Source organism: Nomascus leucogenys, chromosome 22a (assembly GCF_006542625.1).
Source record: "Nomascus leucogenys isolate Asia chromosome 22a, Asia_NLE_v1, whole genome shotgun sequence".
In the NCBI taxonomy this organism is placed as follows: domain Eukaryota; kingdom Metazoa; phylum Chordata; class Mammalia; order Primates; family Hylobatidae; genus Nomascus; species Nomascus leucogenys.
The window spans coordinates 51492083-51510840 of record NC_044402.1 but is presented as its reverse complement, the minus strand read 5'-3'; the positions used below and the strand labels follow the sequence as shown (position 1 = coordinate 51510840).

The 18758-nt window shown below is 48.3% G+C and overlaps 3 protein-coding genes across 5 annotated transcripts in view; all 3 read right to left on the bottom strand.

Annotated features, from left to right (window-relative positions):
* Positions 1-4856: 4856 nt before the first annotated feature.
* Positions 4857-9618, bottom strand: LOC100592911 (popy class I histocompatibility antigen, alpha chain E). 3 transcript variants are annotated; one of them, XM_030803259.1, is made up of 8 exons: positions 9446-9618; positions 9046-9315; positions 8525-8800; positions 7628-7903; positions 7384-7503; positions 6592-6624; positions 6443-6487; positions 4857-6278 (listed from the first exon to the last, which is right to left on the bottom strand). In XM_030803259.1, the coding sequence occupies exons 1-8, from the start codon at positions 9600-9602 to the stop codon at positions 6274-6276; spliced, it is 1182 nt and encodes a 393-aa protein (XP_030659119.1). In that variant the 5' UTR covers positions 9603-9618; the 3' UTR covers positions 4857-6273. The 3 variants fall into 3 exon arrangements, with proteins under 3 accessions (XP_030659119.1, XP_030659120.1, XP_030659118.1); XM_030803260.1 differs by lacking the exon at positions 7384-7503; XM_030803258.1 differs by having other exon boundaries at positions 9046-9522.
* Positions 4857-18758, bottom strand: part of LOC100588639 (HLA class I histocompatibility antigen, A-11 alpha chain-like) — a 462712-nt gene continuing 448810 nt past the window's right edge. Inside the window, 1 exon segment of the mRNA XM_030803253.1 lies at positions 4857-6272. The gene's annotated coding sequence lies outside the window, so the exon portion shown is untranslated.
* On the bottom strand, positions 12272-12953 carry LOC100592573 (GTP-binding nuclear protein Ran-like). Its single transcript, XM_012503172.2, has one exon. It carries the CDS (start codon positions 12914-12916, stop codon positions 12272-12274), a length of 645 nt encoding a protein of 214 aa, XP_012358626.2. The 5' UTR covers positions 12917-12953.

Sequence of the window (18758 nt, the reverse complement as noted above, 5' to 3'; positions counted from 1 at the left end):
GTCAATACTCTGTATCTAACTGATCTGATGGGGAGGTGGAGAACCTTTATGTCTAGCTCAGGAATGGTAAACGCACCAATCAGCGCCCTGTCAGAACAGACCACTGGCCTCTACCAATCAGCAGGACGTGGGTGGGGCCAGATTAGAGAATAAAAGCAGGCTGCCCAAGCCAGAAGTGGCAACCCTCTCAGGTCCCCTTCCACATTGTGGGAGTTTTGTTTTTTTGCTCTTTGCAATAAATCTTGCTACTGCTCACTCTTTGGGTCCACACTGCTTTTACAAGGTGTAACACTCACCGTGAAGGTCTGCAGCTTCATTCCTGAAGCCAGAGAGACCATGAGCCCACCGGGAGGAACAAATAACCCCAGACACACCACGTTAAGAGCTGTAACACTCACTGCGAAGGTCTGCAGCTTCAGTCCTGAGACCACGAACCCACCGAAAGGAAGAAACTCTGAACACATCCGAACATCAGAAGGAACAAACTCCAGATGTGCCACCTTAGGAGCTGTAACACTCACCACGAGGGTCCGTGGCTTCATTCTTTAAGTCAGTGAGACCAAGAACCCACCAATTCCAGACACAGCGTGATGGCACATGCCTGTAATCCCAGCTACTCAGGAGGCTGAGGCAGGAGAATCACTTGAATCCAGGAGGTGGAGGTTGCAGTGAGCCAAGATCATGCCATTGCACTCCAGCCTGGGGAATGAGCAAAACTGTTAAAAAGAAAAAAAAAAAGTGCTCAGCCAGGATCTCATACTAAGTCTGTGGTGGAGTGCCAAGATGTCCTCTGCAGAAAGAATCACGTGTGCTGGCTAAAACAGCACCAATAAACACTTTAGGTTCTGAGTTGGACACAGTTTGGTAAGTATTCTACAATGTTTGGTAAATATTCTACACAGTTGGGTAAATGTTCTACAATGTTCCATAGTCTTTCAGTGTCCCATGGGATATTTGTTCCCCCATAGAAAGGCATAGGTAGAGGTCCTTTACATAACCCTGCAGGGATGCTGATTTGCATGGGGAGGGCTGGCACACAGCCTCTGCTGGGTATGAACAGTACAAGCCTCTGGAGGCTGTGCTCTGTTCAGAACTTGGAGCTGGTTGGGGGCCTCCAATGCCCTGTGCTGATGGCTGGTCTGGGGGCTTCTCCTCACTAGGGTCTTCTCTCAGTCTCTCAAGGTGGGCACAGTCTCTCCTGGGCACACAGGCAATGGGCCGGACAAGCATCTCTTTCCTCTAAGGCACAGTCACCAAGTATTCCCTCCAGAGGACTGGGTTTGGAAATTCTCACTACGTATAACAGCCCTTCTGTTGCCTCATATTTTCTAACTCTGGAGTGGTGGTTCCCAGTCTCTTTACCACTGAGGAAGCATAGGTGATTTCTTCCCTCCCTATGTTTCAAAATGGTTTTAATTACCAAACAGAATCCTCTAAGTGATCATTTGCCTTTCTTTCCTTTTCTTTCTCTTTCTTTCTTTCTTTCTTTCTTTCTTTCTTTCGTTTTCTTTTTCTTTCTTTTCTTCCTTTCTTTCCTTTCCTTCCTTCCTTCCTTTTTCCTTTCCTTCTCTGTCTCTTTCTTTCTCTCCTTCCTTCCTTCCTCCCTCCCTCCCCCTCTCTCTCTCTTTCTCTTTCTTTTTGAAGCGCAGTTTCACTCTTGTTGCCCAGGCTGGAGTGCAATGGTGTGATCTCGGCTCACTGCACAACCTCAGCCTCCTGGGTTCAAGCGATTCTCCTGCCTCAGCCTCCTGAGTAGCTGGGATTACGGGCATGCGCCACTACGCCCAGCTAATTTTTTATTTTTAGTAGAGACAGGGTTTCTCCATGTTGGTCAGGCTGGTCTTGAACTCCCGACCTCAGGTGATCAGCCCGCCTCAGCCTCCCAAAGTGCTGGGATTACAGGCGTGAGCCACCGCGCCCAGCCTTCATTTGCTTTCTTACACTGTTCATGAAGATATATTTAAGGTCAGCATGAAGACAAGGTTACATCATTTACAATACATGGAAGTAAGTCCCAGACCCCTTTAAGATCCTAGTCTGGGCTAGCTGGCTGAGAGGGGCTGTTAAAACTCTAGTAATAGGAATAGCTGTCTCCCTTTCATTCTGCTGCTATGGCAGATGCTTTTTTCCTCTAGGACCACTGACTTCTGGAGATCTATGATTCATAACCTTGTGGCTAGAAATGAGATGTCAAAAGAGGACAAGATCACTCAGGTTCCTCCTTCCCTTGGGTTCCCTCTCCTGGGCCATTAATAACAGGCACATAGAGAAAAGAACCCAGAATTATCCCATAATCACACAAAGATCTGTTCACATATGATGGCCCAAGGAGGCAGGGCCTGCCCATGGGTCACCATTACCTACATAATGCAGCCTAACTATCCTGTTTTGCTTTTAGCTATTCAAGACTTTTCCGACCATGGAGAAGTCCTGTGGCATGGGCTGTTTCCCAACAGTATCTTGACTGAATCACTGAGTGTCATGCTAGAGGAGTGGGACCTGGTTGACCCCTCTTCCCTGGTGTCCGGGTGCCCAGGAACCCCTATGTGGTAGTGGGATCCAGATCTAAGAAAGCACAGCTCTTGTGTGGCCTCATGGGGAGTACGTGCCTCACTGGGCTGGTTCTAAATTGTTCCAGGGTCAAGCCAGGAGGCATAAAGAACCTGCTCTTTCATCTTCCAACATTTTTTTTCAGTAATAACCCAATTCCCTGATTAAAACATCTACAGTGGTGTCTTACGTTTTTCAAAGCATAACTCAAACATTTTTTCCTTTAGAAAAACCTAAGTCTCCTAAAACAGGGTTCCCAACCCCTGGGCCATGGACTGGTACCGGTCCATGGCCTGTTAGTAACTGGGCTGCACAGCAGGAGGTGAGTGGCAGGCGACCAAGCATTAGCGCCTGAGCTCTGCCTCCTGTCAGATCAGCAGTGGCATTAGATTCTCATAGGAGTGTGAACCTTATTGTGAACTGTGCATGCGAGGGATCTAGGTTGCTCGCTCCTATGAGAATCTAATGCCTGATGACCTGTCAGTGTCTCCCATCACCCTCAGATGGGACTGTCTAGTTGCAGGAAAACAAGCTCAGGGCTCCTACTGACTCTACATTATGGTCAGTTGTATAATTATTTCATTATATATTACAATGTAATAAGAGAAATAAAGTCCACAATAAATGTAACGTGCTCGAATCATCCTGAAACCACCCCTCCAAAAAATTGTCTTCCATGAAACTGGTCCCTGATGCCAAAAATGTTGGGAACCACTGTCCTAGAAAACATAGTTTCCTCCCTGACTTTTAGCATTTTGTACGTTTCTTTCAGCACTAACCACAATACTTATCTTCAAATCTGTTTATTCATTGTTACTAAATCTTAGGATCCTTCAGCGCAGGAACCTTTCTCGCTCCCTAGTCCCACCCTGGACCTCACAACATTCTTTGAACACAGGAAGGGTTCAATAAATATTTGTTAAAGATCCCTTGGAGTTTGGCTTAAAAAGATTTAAGATCTAAAACTGAGGAAGGCAGATCTTTGAGGTAAGGCAAACATAGCCTGCCGATATGGCAGGAAGTAGAAATGGGCAGACCAAGTAGAGAAGGAAAACAGTTCATCTTTCTGGGACACTAATAAGGAGTAGTTTATAAGAGTAGGATAAAAAGTAGGATATAGGAGTCCAAATTTCCATCAAATCTATAGATCGATTTTCTTTGCATTAATTAAGACTTCTGGTGGAGTGTGGTGGCTCATGCCTATAATCCCAGCACTTTGGGAGGCCCAGGTGGGTGGATCACCGGGGATCAGGAGTTTGAGACCAGCTGGCCAACATGATGAAACTCTGTCTCTACTAAAAATACAAAAATTAGCTGGGTGTGGTAGCAGGCACCTGTAATCCCAGCTACTTGGGAGGCTGAAGCAGGAGAATCACTTAAACCTGGGAGGTCAAGTTTGCAGTGAGCCAAGATCATGCCATTGCACTCTAGCCTGGGTGACAAGAGTGAAACTCAGTCTTAAAAAAAAAAAAAAAGACTTTGTTGTTGCTAAAATGCAAAGATTCTGGGCTTATGAAGAAACTAATACTCTAGTAGGAATGCTTGAAATAAAACTATCTACCACTAACTGAAACCTAAGTATCAGGTTGCCCATTTTGTGTTGCTGTAAGAGAACACCACAGACTGAGTAATTTATAAAGCAAAGCAGCCTATTTCATGGTTCTGGAGGATAAGAAGTCTAATCTCAAGATCCCGGCATTTGGTGAGTCTTTTTCCTGTATCATCTCTTGGTAGAGGGAAATGGGGGAGTGAGGGCAAGACGTTGAACTTGCCTCAACCTCAAGCCCTTTTATAATCAGTATTAATCCATTCATAAAGTTGGAACCTCCATGGCCAGCCAGCCGTTAGGCTTCACTTCCTGATATGGTTGCATTGTGGATTCAGTTTCCAATACATGCTTTTTGGAGGACACATTCAAACCACAGTACAGGTACTTTATATTAGCTTTATAATGACTCTCCCAAGAAAACAATGTCACGTACAAGATGAGGAACTGGAGCCCAGACAGGTGAAGCCCCACCGTGTGTCACACAGGAAGAAATGGCTAAGTAAAAATTCACACCCAGGACTCCCTGGGCTTTCTCACCGCACATATTGCCTTCTCACTGGATATCACCTGACAGAATGAGACTCAGGTGATTACAGGGATTCACCAGGGAAAAGGGGAAAGTTGGCATGACCAGAACTAGAACAAGGGCCAGTGAATGCAGTTCTGGGTGGACCATGGCATTGGAAGCCCAAGGATAGCTTCAATGTGGTTAAAAAATTAAAAGAACAAGGCACAAAACACACAAATGAAATACAAATGATGCTTAAACACAGCTTTTATTTTACTTCAAAGTTTACCTGAGATCAGCTTGGGAAGGTGAGGGGAATGAAGCAGATGCTGTTAAAGGGCCATGGGAGAGAAAAGGTATCTGTGGGAAGAGAATAATCTCTTTTGACTCCATGTGCTGCCTCACGGACACACTGGAGTAGGGATTCGGCCCCCAAGGCCTCAGGTAGCCCCGTGCCTATGGCTTTGCTGGGTGCAGCCTACGTGGCTGCTCGAATTGGTTGCAGGCTGGTGCCTGAAGCTTTCCCAAGAGGGCGTTGCATGCTGCCACTGACTCCACAGTTCTGAGGTCCTGGTGGTGGTCAGGTCCTGCTCCCACCACTCCACAAGGCACTCTCTCCTGTGGCCTGGATCCACTAGATACTAGACATTTCCCTGGTGGGGGCCCTCTGTGGCAGCTGCAACTCACATTTCCACTTGGCATCACTCTAGTGGAGGCTCTCTGTGGGCTGGGCATGCTAGCTCAGTTCTCTTTTCCTCTTCTTATAAAGCCACCAGTCCCATTCCTGTGATAACCCATTAATCCATTAACCCATGAATGAAGGCACAGCCTTATGATCCAATCACATCTCAAAGGCCCCACCTTTCAGTATTGCCACATTAGGGATTAAGTCTCAACATGAGTGTTAGAGGGAACATTCAAACCACAGCAGTATGAAAACAATATTCAACTCCAAGGTATATGGTCAAGATTACAGGTGGTAAGGAATAGGCTAGAGAATAGGAATAGGCTGAATTTGCTAGAGATGTGCTGTGGAATTATCTGTATTTCTAGCTATGGCCTTAGCTTCCTCAATTCCGTTTCATTGCAAGAATATGAAAAATTAAATTGAGATCCAGGTTCTTTTTTTATTTTTTAATTTTTATTTTTTGAGATGGAGTCTTGCCCTGTCACCCAGGCTGGAGTGCAGTCGCACAATCCTGGCTCACTGCAACCTCCGCCTCCCGGGTTGACGCCATTCTCCTGCCTCTGCCTCCTGAGTAGCTGGGACTACAAGCGCCCGCCTCCGCGCCCAGCTAATTTTTTGTATTTTTTAGTAGAGACGGGGTTTCACCATGTTAGCCAGGATGGTTTCGATCTCCTGACCTTGTGATCTGCCCTCCTCGGCCTCCCTAAGTGCTGGGATTACAGGCATGAGCTGCCGCACTCTGCCCAGGTTCTTATTTTTAATAGAAAAGTAAGAGAACAGGGAAGGAACACAGGTCACTGTGAGGTAGGGGGTCATGGTAGACACAGAGGTGGACTGTTTCTCTACCTCCTCACATTGTGCTAACAGGGACACAGACAGATTCAGAGGCCCTTGCAAAAAGAGAAGCCAGAGTCCCCTAAGACACAAAGGGGAGGCGTGAAGAAATCCTGCATCTCAGTCGCACACAACGCAGCTGTCTCAGGCTACGGAAGAAAATAGTCATGAGGAAATTCAGGTCAGTCACGATAAGTGATGACACTCTGAACAGCCCACCACACACTCAAAAATTCTGAATCAAAAAATCCCCACAATCCAGTCCTGTCCCCTCTGCCCCACCCTCCACCCACCTCAGACCCCCAGATCTCACCTTTACAAGCTGTGAGAGACTCAGATCCCTGGGCACTGTCGCTCCCTGGGGTAGAACAAAAACAAGACCTGGGCAGAGCCCACAGGACATGGGGTGCAGGAGGAATTATGGGGTGGGCGAACTCCTCCACACTCCCGTCCCGTACTTACACTTAGCCTTAGAGTAGCTCCCTCCTTTTCCACCTGTTGGAAGAAAATGTCCTGTGAGGGGCCAGGGAGGAGGCAGGGCCATAAGGTCCTAGAGGAACCTCCTAGTTTTGGATCCCAGAGAAGTTTCCAGAACTGTGACTGCAGACCCAGGGCAGGATCAGGAAACCTGAAGAAAGCAGGTGTGGGTCCTGGACCAACTGCCCTTCTGAGGTCTGTCCTCAGCAGGGACCTTCCCCTGTGACCTGTGGCTGCTGGGATCAGGTCCCCATCACCACAATAGTCAAGGTGATAAATCTGTCCTTCATTGTCACAGGTGCTTTACAAAAGGGTAGGTGCGGCTGGGTGCGGTGGCTCACGCCTGTAATCCCAGCACTTTGGGAGGCCGAGGCAGGCAGATCACAAGGTCAGGAGTTCGAGACCAGCCTGGCCAACATAGTGAAACCCCGTCTCTACTAAAAATACAAAAAAAAAAAAAAAAAAAATTAGCCGGGCGTGGTGGCACACATGTGTAGTCCCAGCTACTAGGGAGGCTGAGGCAGGAGAATTGCTTGAACCTGGGAGGCGGAGGTTGCAGTGAGCTGAAACCACACCATTGCACTCTAGCCTGGGTGACAGAGCCAAGACTCTGTCTCAAAAAAAAAGAGTAGGTGCTGGCATACAGGGCCCCAGGCTGGGTAGGCCCGTATGTGTGGATGGTGCTTCCCAGTAACGAGGCAGGACACACTTCTACCTAGCGCTTGAAACACCCAGTGGGACAAGAAAACTCAGACCCCACCCTTCTCCCTTCCCCACCTGAGCTCTTCTTCTTCCACATCACAGCAGCAACCACAGCTCCAGAGACCACAGCTCCAAGGAGAACTACCAGGCCAGCAACGATGCTCACGATGGGGATGGTGGGCTGGGAAGCCGGCTCTGGGAAAAGAGGGGAACTTAAGGGGCACTGACCCCCAGGCCTCAGCCCTGACCCTGCGGAAGGGCTCCAGAAGGGCTCCTGCTTTCCCTGAGAAGAGACATGACCTCCCATCCCCCTCCTTACCCCATCTCAGGGTGAGGGGCTCAGGTAGCCCCTCATGCTGCACATGGCACGTGTATCTCTGCTCCTCTCCAGAAGGCACCACCACAGCTGTCCACTTCTGGAAGGTTCCATCCCCTGCAGGCCTGGTCTCCACAAGCTCCGTGTTGTGGGTCTGGTCCTCCCCATCCCGCTGCCAGGTCAGTGTGATCTCCGCAGGGTAAAAGCCCAGGGCCCAGCACCTCAGGGTGGCCTCATGGTCAGAGATGTGGTGGTGGGTCACATGTGTCTTTGGGGGATCTGAGAGGAAGTGTCAGAAAATTCAGGCACTTTGTATCTTTCATGGGACACTCCAGCAGCACCCATGTGACCATCCTGAGAAGGAAGAGGACAATTATAGTAGGAGAAGAGGACAAAACCTTGACACCAGACTGGACTTAGGGATCTGTGATAGCCTCTTATTCCTTGGAAAGTTCTAGAATCGGGGTGAAATAGCCCAGGGTAGAAGGTGAAAAGGGATTTCGGGTCCTGGCCTGTGTGGATGCTGAGTGACTGAGAAAAGCTGGAGTCAGACCTCCAAAAATTCTTGGTGTGCAGCTGAGAATCAGGCACGAGAGAAACTCCCCCATGATTCCTAACACTGGGAGTCAAAGAGAACTGCTCATCAGTTCATTTGAAGGATGGAATCTCCAGCGAGACTAGATTCCTTAATTGCCCCTGAGAGAGGGCTGGCCCTTTAAGAGAGTCACTCTGTGGGATAGGATCTCCTGCACCTGGGGTGACAGCTCCCTCTCCTGATCTAAGGGAGGAGCGGTATTCTGGCCTCCATCCCTGTTTCTTCTACTATTTGAGGTCTGTCAGCTGTGGGCACAGTCCTAGACCAAGAAGGAGATGGGAGAGTAGCCCTGTGGACCCTCTTACCCGAGCGCAGCAGCGTCTCCTTCCCCTTCTCCAGGTATTTGCGGAGCCACTCCACGCATGTGTCTTCCAGGTAGGCTCTCTGGTGCTCCGCCTCACAGGCATCATTTGACTTTCGCTCGGAGATCTGAGCCGCCGGGTCCACTGCGGTCCAGGAGCGCAGGTCTTCATTCAGGGTGAGATAATCCTTGCCGTCGTAGGCGAACTGTTCATACCCGCGGAGGAAGCTCCCGTCGGACCCCAGGTCGCAGCCATGCATCCACTGCAGGGTGTGAGACCCTGGCCCCGCCCCCTAGTCAGTCCCGCCCACCGAGCCCCGCCCCCGTCGCCACCAACCTGTGGGGATTTTGGCCTAAACTGAAAATGAAACTGGGTAAAGGAGCCTGGGACTCTAGCGGGTGGAGGGTCTGGGCGGGTTCCGCAGCCTTGGGGTGAATCTGGGACCCGAAGATTCGAGGGGACCCGCGCCGTCCGTGGGGAATGGGGAGGGGTCGTGACCTGCTCCCCTGGCCGGGGTCACTCACCGGCCTTGCTCTGATTGTAGTAGCCGCGCAGGGTCCGCAGGTTCACTCGGAAAGTCTGTGCGGTGTCCCTGGCGCTCCGTGTCTCCCGGTCCCAATAGTCTGGCCCCTCCTGCTCCATCCACGGCGCCCGCGGCTCCATCCTCGGACTCGCGGCGTCGTTGTCGAAGCGCACGAACTGGGTGTCGTCCACGTAGCCCACAGAGATGAAGCGGGGCTCCCCGCGGCCGGGCCGGGACACGGAAGTGTGGAAATACTTCAAGGAGTGGGAGCCTGGGGGCGAGGAGGGGCTGAGACCGGCCCGACCTTCCTCCGGGCGCGTCTCCCCGAGTCCTGCGCCCCCGCCGGGCCAGCCCCTCTCTACTCCGGGTAGAGGCCGTTTCCATCCCGACCCCGCACTCACCCGCCCAGGTCTGGGTAAGGGCCAGGGCCCCCAAGAGGAGTAAAAGGAGGGTTCCATCTGCCATGATCCCAGTCAGAGTCCGGAGAGCCTCTTGAATCTGGGTGGGGACTTTATTATAGTCAGGAGTCATTGGCTTCTCTAGAAACCCGACACCCATTGGGAATGAGAACTGAGTCTGCGTCATGAGTATCCAGGAAGAAGTACACGACCAGGTTATGAGAGGAAATGGAAACTGCAGAGTGTGGAATCACCAACGCTCTTAAGTTTCCACACTCTGCCCTTGGGGCCTGAGACCCTGAGAGCCACGCCCGGGGACCTGGAACATTGCCCTGCGCTCTCACCTCCTGACCCGAGCGCTCTTTGTCGCACTATCTCCCTGAGTCCTGGCCCAGGGACTGTGTAAATTGTGTAAATCAGTGGTTTTTTTCGTATGTGTGTGTGTGTGTGTGTGTTTGGGAGCTGTGTGTGTGTGTGTTGGGGCGGGGGTGGTCTCGCTCTGTTGACCAGGCTGGTCTCGAACTTCTGGACTAAAGCGATCCTCCCATCTCGGCCTCTCAAAGTGCTAGGATTACCCGCGTGAGCCACTCTGCCCGGCCTTTTTTTTTTTCACTCTGTCGCCCAGGCTGGAGTGCAGTGCCGCGATCTTGGCTCACTGCAACAGCCTTCTCCCGGGTTCAAGCGATTCTCCTTCCTCAGCCTCCCGAGTAACTGGAACTACAGGCGTGCGCCACCATGCCCAGCTAATTTTTGTGTTTTTAGTAGAGATGAGGTTTCACCATGTTGGCCAGGATGGTCTTGATCTCTTGACCGGAAATAACATCTCTTTAATGAAAAAAAACCTAATTTTTAATTTTTCCAAAATAAACAATGTATAGGCCTGGCACGGTGGCTCACGCCTGTAATTGCAGCATTTGGTAGGCTGAGGCAGGCAGATCACGAGGTCAGGAGTTCAAGACTAACCTGGCCAACATGATGAAACCCCGTCTCTACTAACAATACAAAAATTAGCCGGGTGTGGTGGTGTGTGCCTGTAGTTCCAGCTACTCTGGAGGCTGAGACAGGAGAATTGCTTGAACCCGGAAGGTGGTGGTTGCAGTGAGCCGAGATCACACCACTGCACTCCAGCCTGGGCGACAGAGTGAGATGTCTCGGGAAAAAAACAAGAAACAAAAAACAAAAACAAAAACAAAAAAACAGGATCTGCTTCAAGAAGTTGCCTTTGTAGTCAAACCAGCTGAGACTCATTACAACCAAGAGAGCCAGCCAAATGACTTCAAAAAGACCTCATGCTTCATTGTAATTCCGTTTCCAGGCTAAATTGCACTCCCATCCGTGCCATGACAGTTGACAATCTCTATGACAATGAGTAGAAGTCCTAGAAGGACCTAAAGGAAAGCTGTATTACCGGTTTGGAGAAGTTCACTGCCTGTTCCCATAAAACATATGAATATTCCTCCCCCTCACTTTTAATGCCCAACCCCTTCATTAGAGCAATCCTACATTTTAGCCCCCTCACCCCTCACTAGCCGCCTCACTAGTGGAGAAGTTGACTTGGGAGAGCTGCTCTCCTCTTTACAAGTCCTGTGCAGGAAATAAAGCTTGCTCTGCTTGAGGCTCACTTTCGGTTTCATGTATTGGCTCTGCGACTCCCAGTGAGGAAAGATTCCACCTTCTGCAGCTACCAAGATTTTTGGTAACAAGAAGAGTGATTATTTTTCATTTTCCTAAGTGTTGTTCTTGCAAAATTTTGCAAGCGTCATTCTTGGCTCATAGCATACGTTCTCTTATTTACTTATTTTTTAAATTTTAACTTTTATTTTAGATACAGGGGGTGGCCGGGCGCGGTGGCTCACGCCTGTAATCCCAGTCGGGAGTTCGAGACCAGCCGGATCAATATGGAGAAACCCCGTCTCTACTGAAAATACAAAATTAGCTGGGAGTGGTGGCGCATGCCTGTAATCCCAGCTACTCAGGAGGCTGAGGCAGGAGAATCGCTTGAACCCGGGAAGCGCAGGTTGCGATGAGCCGAGATCACGCCATTGCGCTCCAGCCTGAGCAACAAGAGTGAAATTGTCTCAAAAAAAAAAAAAAAAAAGAAAAAAATAGATACAGGGGGTACATGTGCCGGTTCGTTACATGGGTATGTTGTCTGATGCTGAGGTTTGGGGTATGGATCCTGTCACTCAGGTAGTGAACATAGTGCCCACAGGTAGTTTTTCAACCCACGTCCCCACCCTCGCCACTCTAGTCGTCTGCAGTGTCTGTTGTACGCATGTTTATGTCCATGTGTGCTCAGTGTTTAGCTCCCAATTATAAGTGAGAAGATGCAGTATTTGGTTTTCTGTTCCTGCATTAATGCACTTCGGATTATGGCCTCCAGCTGCATCCCAGCCATTCTCTTACTTTGATTGAAGTGTATATGTTAAAAAATCTAGCCTTACACAAATATTGAGTTGAAAAAGGAAGGATTTCTTTCTTTTTTTTTTAGATATTTGAAATACAACTTTATTCTGATTCTAAACGAAAAGGAATGGGAATGACAGTAACAAACAAGATTTCACCACTGAATATTGTGATGTGACTGTAGCAGTCTCAAGGAATCAACTGTGTTCCAAAACAGCTAAATATGCAGGTCCAAACAATGAAGGTATTTTGTGAATTGCCACATTCACTGCGAAGCCCACTCATCTCCTTCAGCATCCCACAGATGAAGCACATGTTCCGCTTAGCTAGATAATAATGAGGTGGCACACACGCTGCACCACTGACATCACAGGACAGCTGCCCATAAAACTAGACTTCTGACGCTGGGCTCCAGCTTCATTCTCACAGGTCATCATCCTCGTCCGGGAGAGCAGTTGTCTGAGCAACCTCTAAGTTGTGCTCATACTGTGCTGCCAAAGCTGGGTCCATGACAATTTCCGGTGGGGCGAGAGCAGGCATGGCAACAGATTCCAAGTTAGGGTCTCCAGTGAGCTTCCTAGCAAGCCACAGGAAGAGCTTTTCAAAGTTGTCGTTACTTTTGGCAGAAATGTCGTAGTACTGAAAATTCTTTCGATGGAAGACAATGGATTTCGCCTTCACTTTCCTGTCCTTAATATCCACTTTGTTGCCACACAACACAATGGGGATGTTTTCACACACTCGTACCAGATCTCTATGCCAGTTAGGCACATTCTTGTAAGTAACTCTCGATGTTACATCAAACACTATGATGGCACTCTGGGCTTGGATATAATAGCCATCTCTCAGTCCACCGAATTTCTCCTGGCCGGCTGTGTCCCATACAGTGAACTTAATAGGTCCTCTGTTGGTATGGAACACTAGGGGATGAACCTCAACACCCAAGGTGACTACATACTTCTCAAATTCACCAGTCAAATGACGTTTCACGAAAGTCGTTTTTCCAGTACCACCATCACCAACCAATAAAAGTTTGAACTGGACCTGGGGCTCTCCCTGCGCAGCCATCACGGCGTTCCTTCCAGAAGCGTCTCCATGCCCGTCCGACTGAGGAAGGAAGGAAGGATTATTATTGCTGTTGTTTAGAGACAGGGTCTCGCTCTGTCACCCAGGCTGGAGTGCAGTGGCACCATCATAGCTCACTGCAGCCTGGAACTCCTGGGCTCAAGGGATTCTCTCACCTCAGCCTTCCCAGTAGCTGGAACAACATGTGTGAGCTACCATGCCCGGACTGGGAGGATTATTTTTAACAGCTTTTCATGTAATTGTGGCTATTCATATTTCACATTACATAAAAACTGTACAAGTGGTGATTTCTTTTTTTTGAAAGCAAATAATCCATTTTTAATTTTTTAAATTTTATTTATTTAAAACATTTTTAAATTTCAATAGTTTTTGGGAAACAGGTGGTGTTTGTTTACATGGATAAATTCTTTAGTGGTGATTTCCAAGATTTTGGCGCATCCAGCACCCGATTAGTGTACGCTGTACACAATGTGTAGTCTTGTATCCCTCAGCTCCCTCCCACCCTTCCCCCGCCAGTTCCCAAAGTCCATTGTATCATTCTTAAGCCTTTGTGTTCTCATAGCTTAGCTCCCACTTATAAGTGAGAACATACAATGCTTGGTTTTCCATTCCGGAGTTAATTCACTTAGAATAATGGTCTCCAACTCCATCCAGGTTGCTTTGAATGCCATTATTTCCTTTCTTTTTATGACTGTGTTGTATTCCATTATATATATATATATATATATATATATATATATATATGAAATCACATTTTCTTTATCCATTCATTGATTGATGGACATTTGGGCTGGTTCCATATTTTTGCAATCACCAATTGTGCTGCTCTCAATATGCTTGTTCAAGTGTCTTCTTTTTTTCTTTTCTTTCTTTCTTTTTTTTTTTTTGAGATGGAGTCTCGCTCTGTCGCCCAGGCTGGAGTGCAGTGGCATGATCTTGTCTCACTGCCACCTCCACCTTCCGGGTTGACGCCATTCGCCTGCCTCAGCCTCCTGAGTAGCTGGGACCACAGGTGCCCGCCACCATGCCCGGCTAATTTTTTGTATTTTTAGTAAAGACGGGGTTTCATCGTGTTAGCCAGGATGGTCTCAATCTCCTGACCTAGTGATCTGCCGGCCTCGGCCTCCCAAAGTGCTGGGATTACAGGCGTGAGCCACGGTGCCCGGCCATTAAGGGGATAAGTTTTAACAGTCCAGTTCAGGGGTAGTGGAAGCTGAGGAATCGGAGGGAAAGGTAATTCAGCCAAAGGTGGATAGAGAACAGAGGAAAGAGAACAGGAAATCTCCTCTGGAGAGGAAAGAATCTGCCTTGTTGTCCTTCCTTAACTGTTTGCTGGTCTCAGTTAATTCTGTGATAGAATCTTAGAGGGAGGCAATGTTTGAATCCCGAATGCACTATGAAACTTTGAAGTACCAAGTAAACTAAGCCTCCCATTCACATTAATTTTAGGACCATGGTCTTCTAGTTTTGTTTTAAGAAAGACAAGTTGGGGGAACTCAAAAGACCCCAAGGATGGCCATTGAAGATCCAAATTAACTTTAGTGTACTCTACCCGTTGGTTTCAAAATGTACACAAGAGATGACCTTAATTTTTTTCTTTTCTTATTTATTTTAATTTTTTAAAATAGAGATGAGCTCTTGCTGTGTTGCCCAGGATGGTTTCAAACTCATGAGCTCAAGCGATCCTTCCACCTTGGCCTCCCAAGGTGCTGGGATTACAGGCATGAGCCATCGACCATAAATTTTGACCAGATAGCTGACAGGAGTCCCAGAAGAGGGCCTATATTGGATGCTTTGGAATTTTGGCATCCTGTTCTGCCTCTTATTAATTTCTCAACAGCAAAAGAAAAATTCTATAATCCCTGTGAGGAGATGGTAGAGGTTGGAGCGATTTGTTTTTTAATAGTGTGCCTAGTATAGGATTTTTGTTTTTACTCAGTGGGCAGCCTGTGATCTAATTGTCCATCCTGTGACCATTTTCTCCAGATTTTTCTTGAGACTGGTGCGCCCCCTAATGGCAATTTTGTTTATTCATGTACCAGTTTATCTTGACAACAGATAATTTGTCTTTGGGGAGACTGAAGTCTCTCATTGAATGGTGACAACAGCCCAAACAGCTTTTAAAGGGTCGACACATACCCACCTTTTTAGAAAGTAAATTTTGCTCTCAAAAGATGTTCAGAAACAGAGGCAGGAAATCAAGCAACGAACTCAGTATAAGTCTCTTCCAAAGGTAATCTTTCTTCAGGATCACTTCTGACACTGATTGTTCAACCTAAAAAAAAAAAAAAATTAGAGAAGTGTCCAAATATGTTGAGTTTATTTGGGAATGAGAATGAGGATTGTAACCTGGGGTGCACTGGTGGATTGCCACTCTGGGAAATATTAGCTTAGCCAGATGTAGGGGGTTGAATGGTGGTCCCCACAGATATGTTTCTGTCCTAGTCCCCAGAAGCTGTGAATGTCAAGTCGTTTGGAAAAAGGGTCTTTGCAGATGTAATTAAGCTAAGGATATTGAAATTAGGAGATCCTCCTGGATGACCTAGGTGGGCCCTAAATCCAATGACAAGTGTCTTCCTAACAGGTACACACAAGAGAGAGAGTCAGAAGAGGAGAAGGTGATGTGAAGAAGGAGGCAGAGATGGGAGCAATGGGGCTGCAAGCCAAGGAATGCTGACGAATGCCCGGTAGCTGCCAGAGTTGGAGGACTCTAGGAATGGATTTGCTCCTAGAGCCTTCAGAGGGAGTGTGGCCCTGCATATTGATTTTGGAGTTTGGGCCTCCAGAACTGTGAAAGAATAATTTTCTGTTGTTATAAGTTGCCAACTTTGAGGGCATTTGTTGTGGCAGCTACAGGAAGTTAAAATACAGATGGTCAACTTCAACATCAACAGTGGTACATCAAATTGATATTCTGTAACCTTGATAAGGTGTTTGGAGAATAGCACTTCACCTCATCTAAACATCCATAACCATAGTCTAACCATGATCTAAACCTCAACTAAATTCAGCTTGAGGGACATTTTACAATATATCTGGTCAGTACTTCCCAAAATTGTGAGGGGCATCAAAAATTAGGAAAATCTCAGGAACTGTCACAGACCAGAGGAGGCCAAGGAGGCTTGAAGGAGACTAAATGTAATGTGATATTCTCGATGGAATCTTGGAACACAGAAAGGACATTAGGGGAACCTTAATGAACTCCAAATAAGGTCTGCAGTTTAGTAATAATAAGTTATGAAATTGGCTTCATTAGCTGTGACAAATGGACCATAGTAATGTGAGATGTTCTCACCAGGGAGAACTGACTCTGGAGCGGATGGCAACTCTGTACTACCATTGTAACTTTTATGTAAATTTAAAACTCTTCTAAAATAAAATTATTTAAAAGTAGCACTCAGGAAAGGATTAAGGAGTGGAAGAAAAAAATGATCAACTTTCCATTTTCCTGGAGTGTTGCCATGAAAAGGCTGCAGGGAGGGTTTGCAAGGAGGAGTTGGAAACCTCAGAGACAGGCAGCTCCAGAGCCCTCCTCTGTTCCGCAGAGGCGGAACCCTGCGCAGTCCAGGGCTTCTCAGAAGGCCTTTCCACCCCCTGGACAACCCCAGCCCCGCCTCATTGATGCATCCTTTCTGGATCATCAATCTCTGTCTTATTCAGACCACCGCCCCGTCCTCTCCAGAGCGGCTCATCAGAACCCGAGCGCAGAGCGACAGCGCTCCCGTGTGGCCGAAGGACTGAGGAGAGACACTCAGCTCCCCTGTCCCTTCCCCACCTGGGACCTCCCCAGGTTCCCCTTCGGGTCTCGGCCACAGAACAAGACTCTGTGCACATGCGGGCGACCCCGTCCCGTGACAGATGTTTCCTCCCAGTTAATGGCAGTGGACTCTGACCTCAAGGCAGAGGGAGGTCTGCAGGCCCCAAGACCTGATTCCCAGGTCCGGGTGGACCCCACAGACATACTGTGCTCCCAGTACGCAGCCTTTCAGTGTTTTTGGAATGAGGCCTTGGACTCCTGAGTCCTTGAAATTTGTTCTGCTGCTTCCAGAGACGAAGATCCCTCCTCCCCGGAATCCCCTAGTTGAGTCTCCAGCCCTAGCATGGAGGGACCCGGGAAGGACATGGCATCGGAGCTGGAGACTATATTGGGTTACAAGGATTTCTGGGATCCGACTGGGCTGAGAATTTGCCTCCAATCCATCGGGAACCCGAGGGCGGTTCCTCCGCCACTGCCCGGACCTCCAGGACCCAGGCATCTGAACCTACACCCTATTGGATCCTGGAGGGCGGCCCCTCCCCAGCCTTGAGAGTCCAGGATTCTGGCCCCACCCGAACCCTGAGAGTCCAGGACCCTGGCATCCGGCCTCTTCTTCCCATTTGCAACCTGAGCAGACAGGACCTGCTGTCTATATCCCTTAATCCTGGCCCCCTGCCATCTCCAATCCCTGATTAAAGGTCCTTGATTCTGGACTCAAATCTAATTTCTGGTCTCGTCGATTGTTCATGACGGTCGCCCACCAGGAGAGGCTCCCCAGCGCGAAACATGCTGCAGCTGAGCGACAGCGGCGGATTTTGGCGCTTTGGCCCAGACTGCCTGCCCGAAGCGCCCCGGGACTCCGCCCTGGAGACTGCACCCTGGAGGATCCGCTGGGGTCTGTCTTCCTCTGCGGCAGGAGGGGGCGCACGGGGATTTCTTCCACTGAGGCTGCACTCACCACCCTGGGTAAGCCTCTCCCCACCGCTCCCCTGTGGACCTCAAAAAATCACATATTGGGAAAATACCGACCTGTCAGCCTCAGACTCAACTTTAAGAGGTTCTGGTCTCTAGATTTATTCAGCCCCTAACTGTTGGTTGAGCATCTACTTTTCGTCAGGCGCTATTCTAGGCGCTTGGGTCAAATCCAAACAGGCACAAATCATGGCCCTCAAGGAATTTACCTTTGGTTGAAAGGCGTGGCCAATAAAAAGTCACTGAAGTCAACTACAGGGGTGTCCGAAAATAAAGGATGATTAAGAGAAAAGCAAGGCACGGAAGATGAAAGGAGCCAGGTGCAATTTTAAGTTATTGTTATGAGTGTGAGATTTCCCGAGAGGCGCCGTGCGAGCTGAGTCCTGAAGCAGATGAAGGATGGAGCCCTGGGTTATTGGGAGGAAGGGTGTTCTAGAATCACCCTCTGCAGACGTGGGGCTCCGCCGGGGAAAGCACCCAGGCTGCGGCAGGAATGGGGCTGGGTAGGTTTCAGAAGGACTTCCTGAGGCTGGTTGCGGAGATCAGGATTTGTGTTATCTCCTGACCACTTCCCACCAGTACCTGGGACTTCATGAAACCTCGAGCTTGACGGCAGGGTGAGGGGCCTGGTGTGTGGAGGAAGGCTAGGAGAGGAGGAGGCTAAGGTGGGTGGCAGCCCGGACTGTGTCTCTGTACTCTTTGTTTCCTGGACCCAGAGTTGGAAATGTAAGTGGTACTGATGTCTTCTGCAAATCCTAGAATCCCCGGAACTGGAAGAAATCTTGACGTGGCAGGATGTAAAATTAACGAATTTCTAAGCCCTGGAGGCTCTAAGGAATAATTTCAAGAAAGACTAAGTATGAGAAAAAAATGTTAAATATGCCAATGATCTTTTATATTGATTCCATGCTAAAATTATATTTTGGATGTATTGGGTTAAATAAAACATTGTTAAAAATAATTTTATTGATTACTTTTTACTTTTTAAAATGTGGCTACTAGAAAATTAAAGATTACCGATGTGGCTCACATTTGTGACTCATATTATAGCCTATTGGGTAGCACTGTTTTAGAAGGCTAGCAACTTTAGCTCTT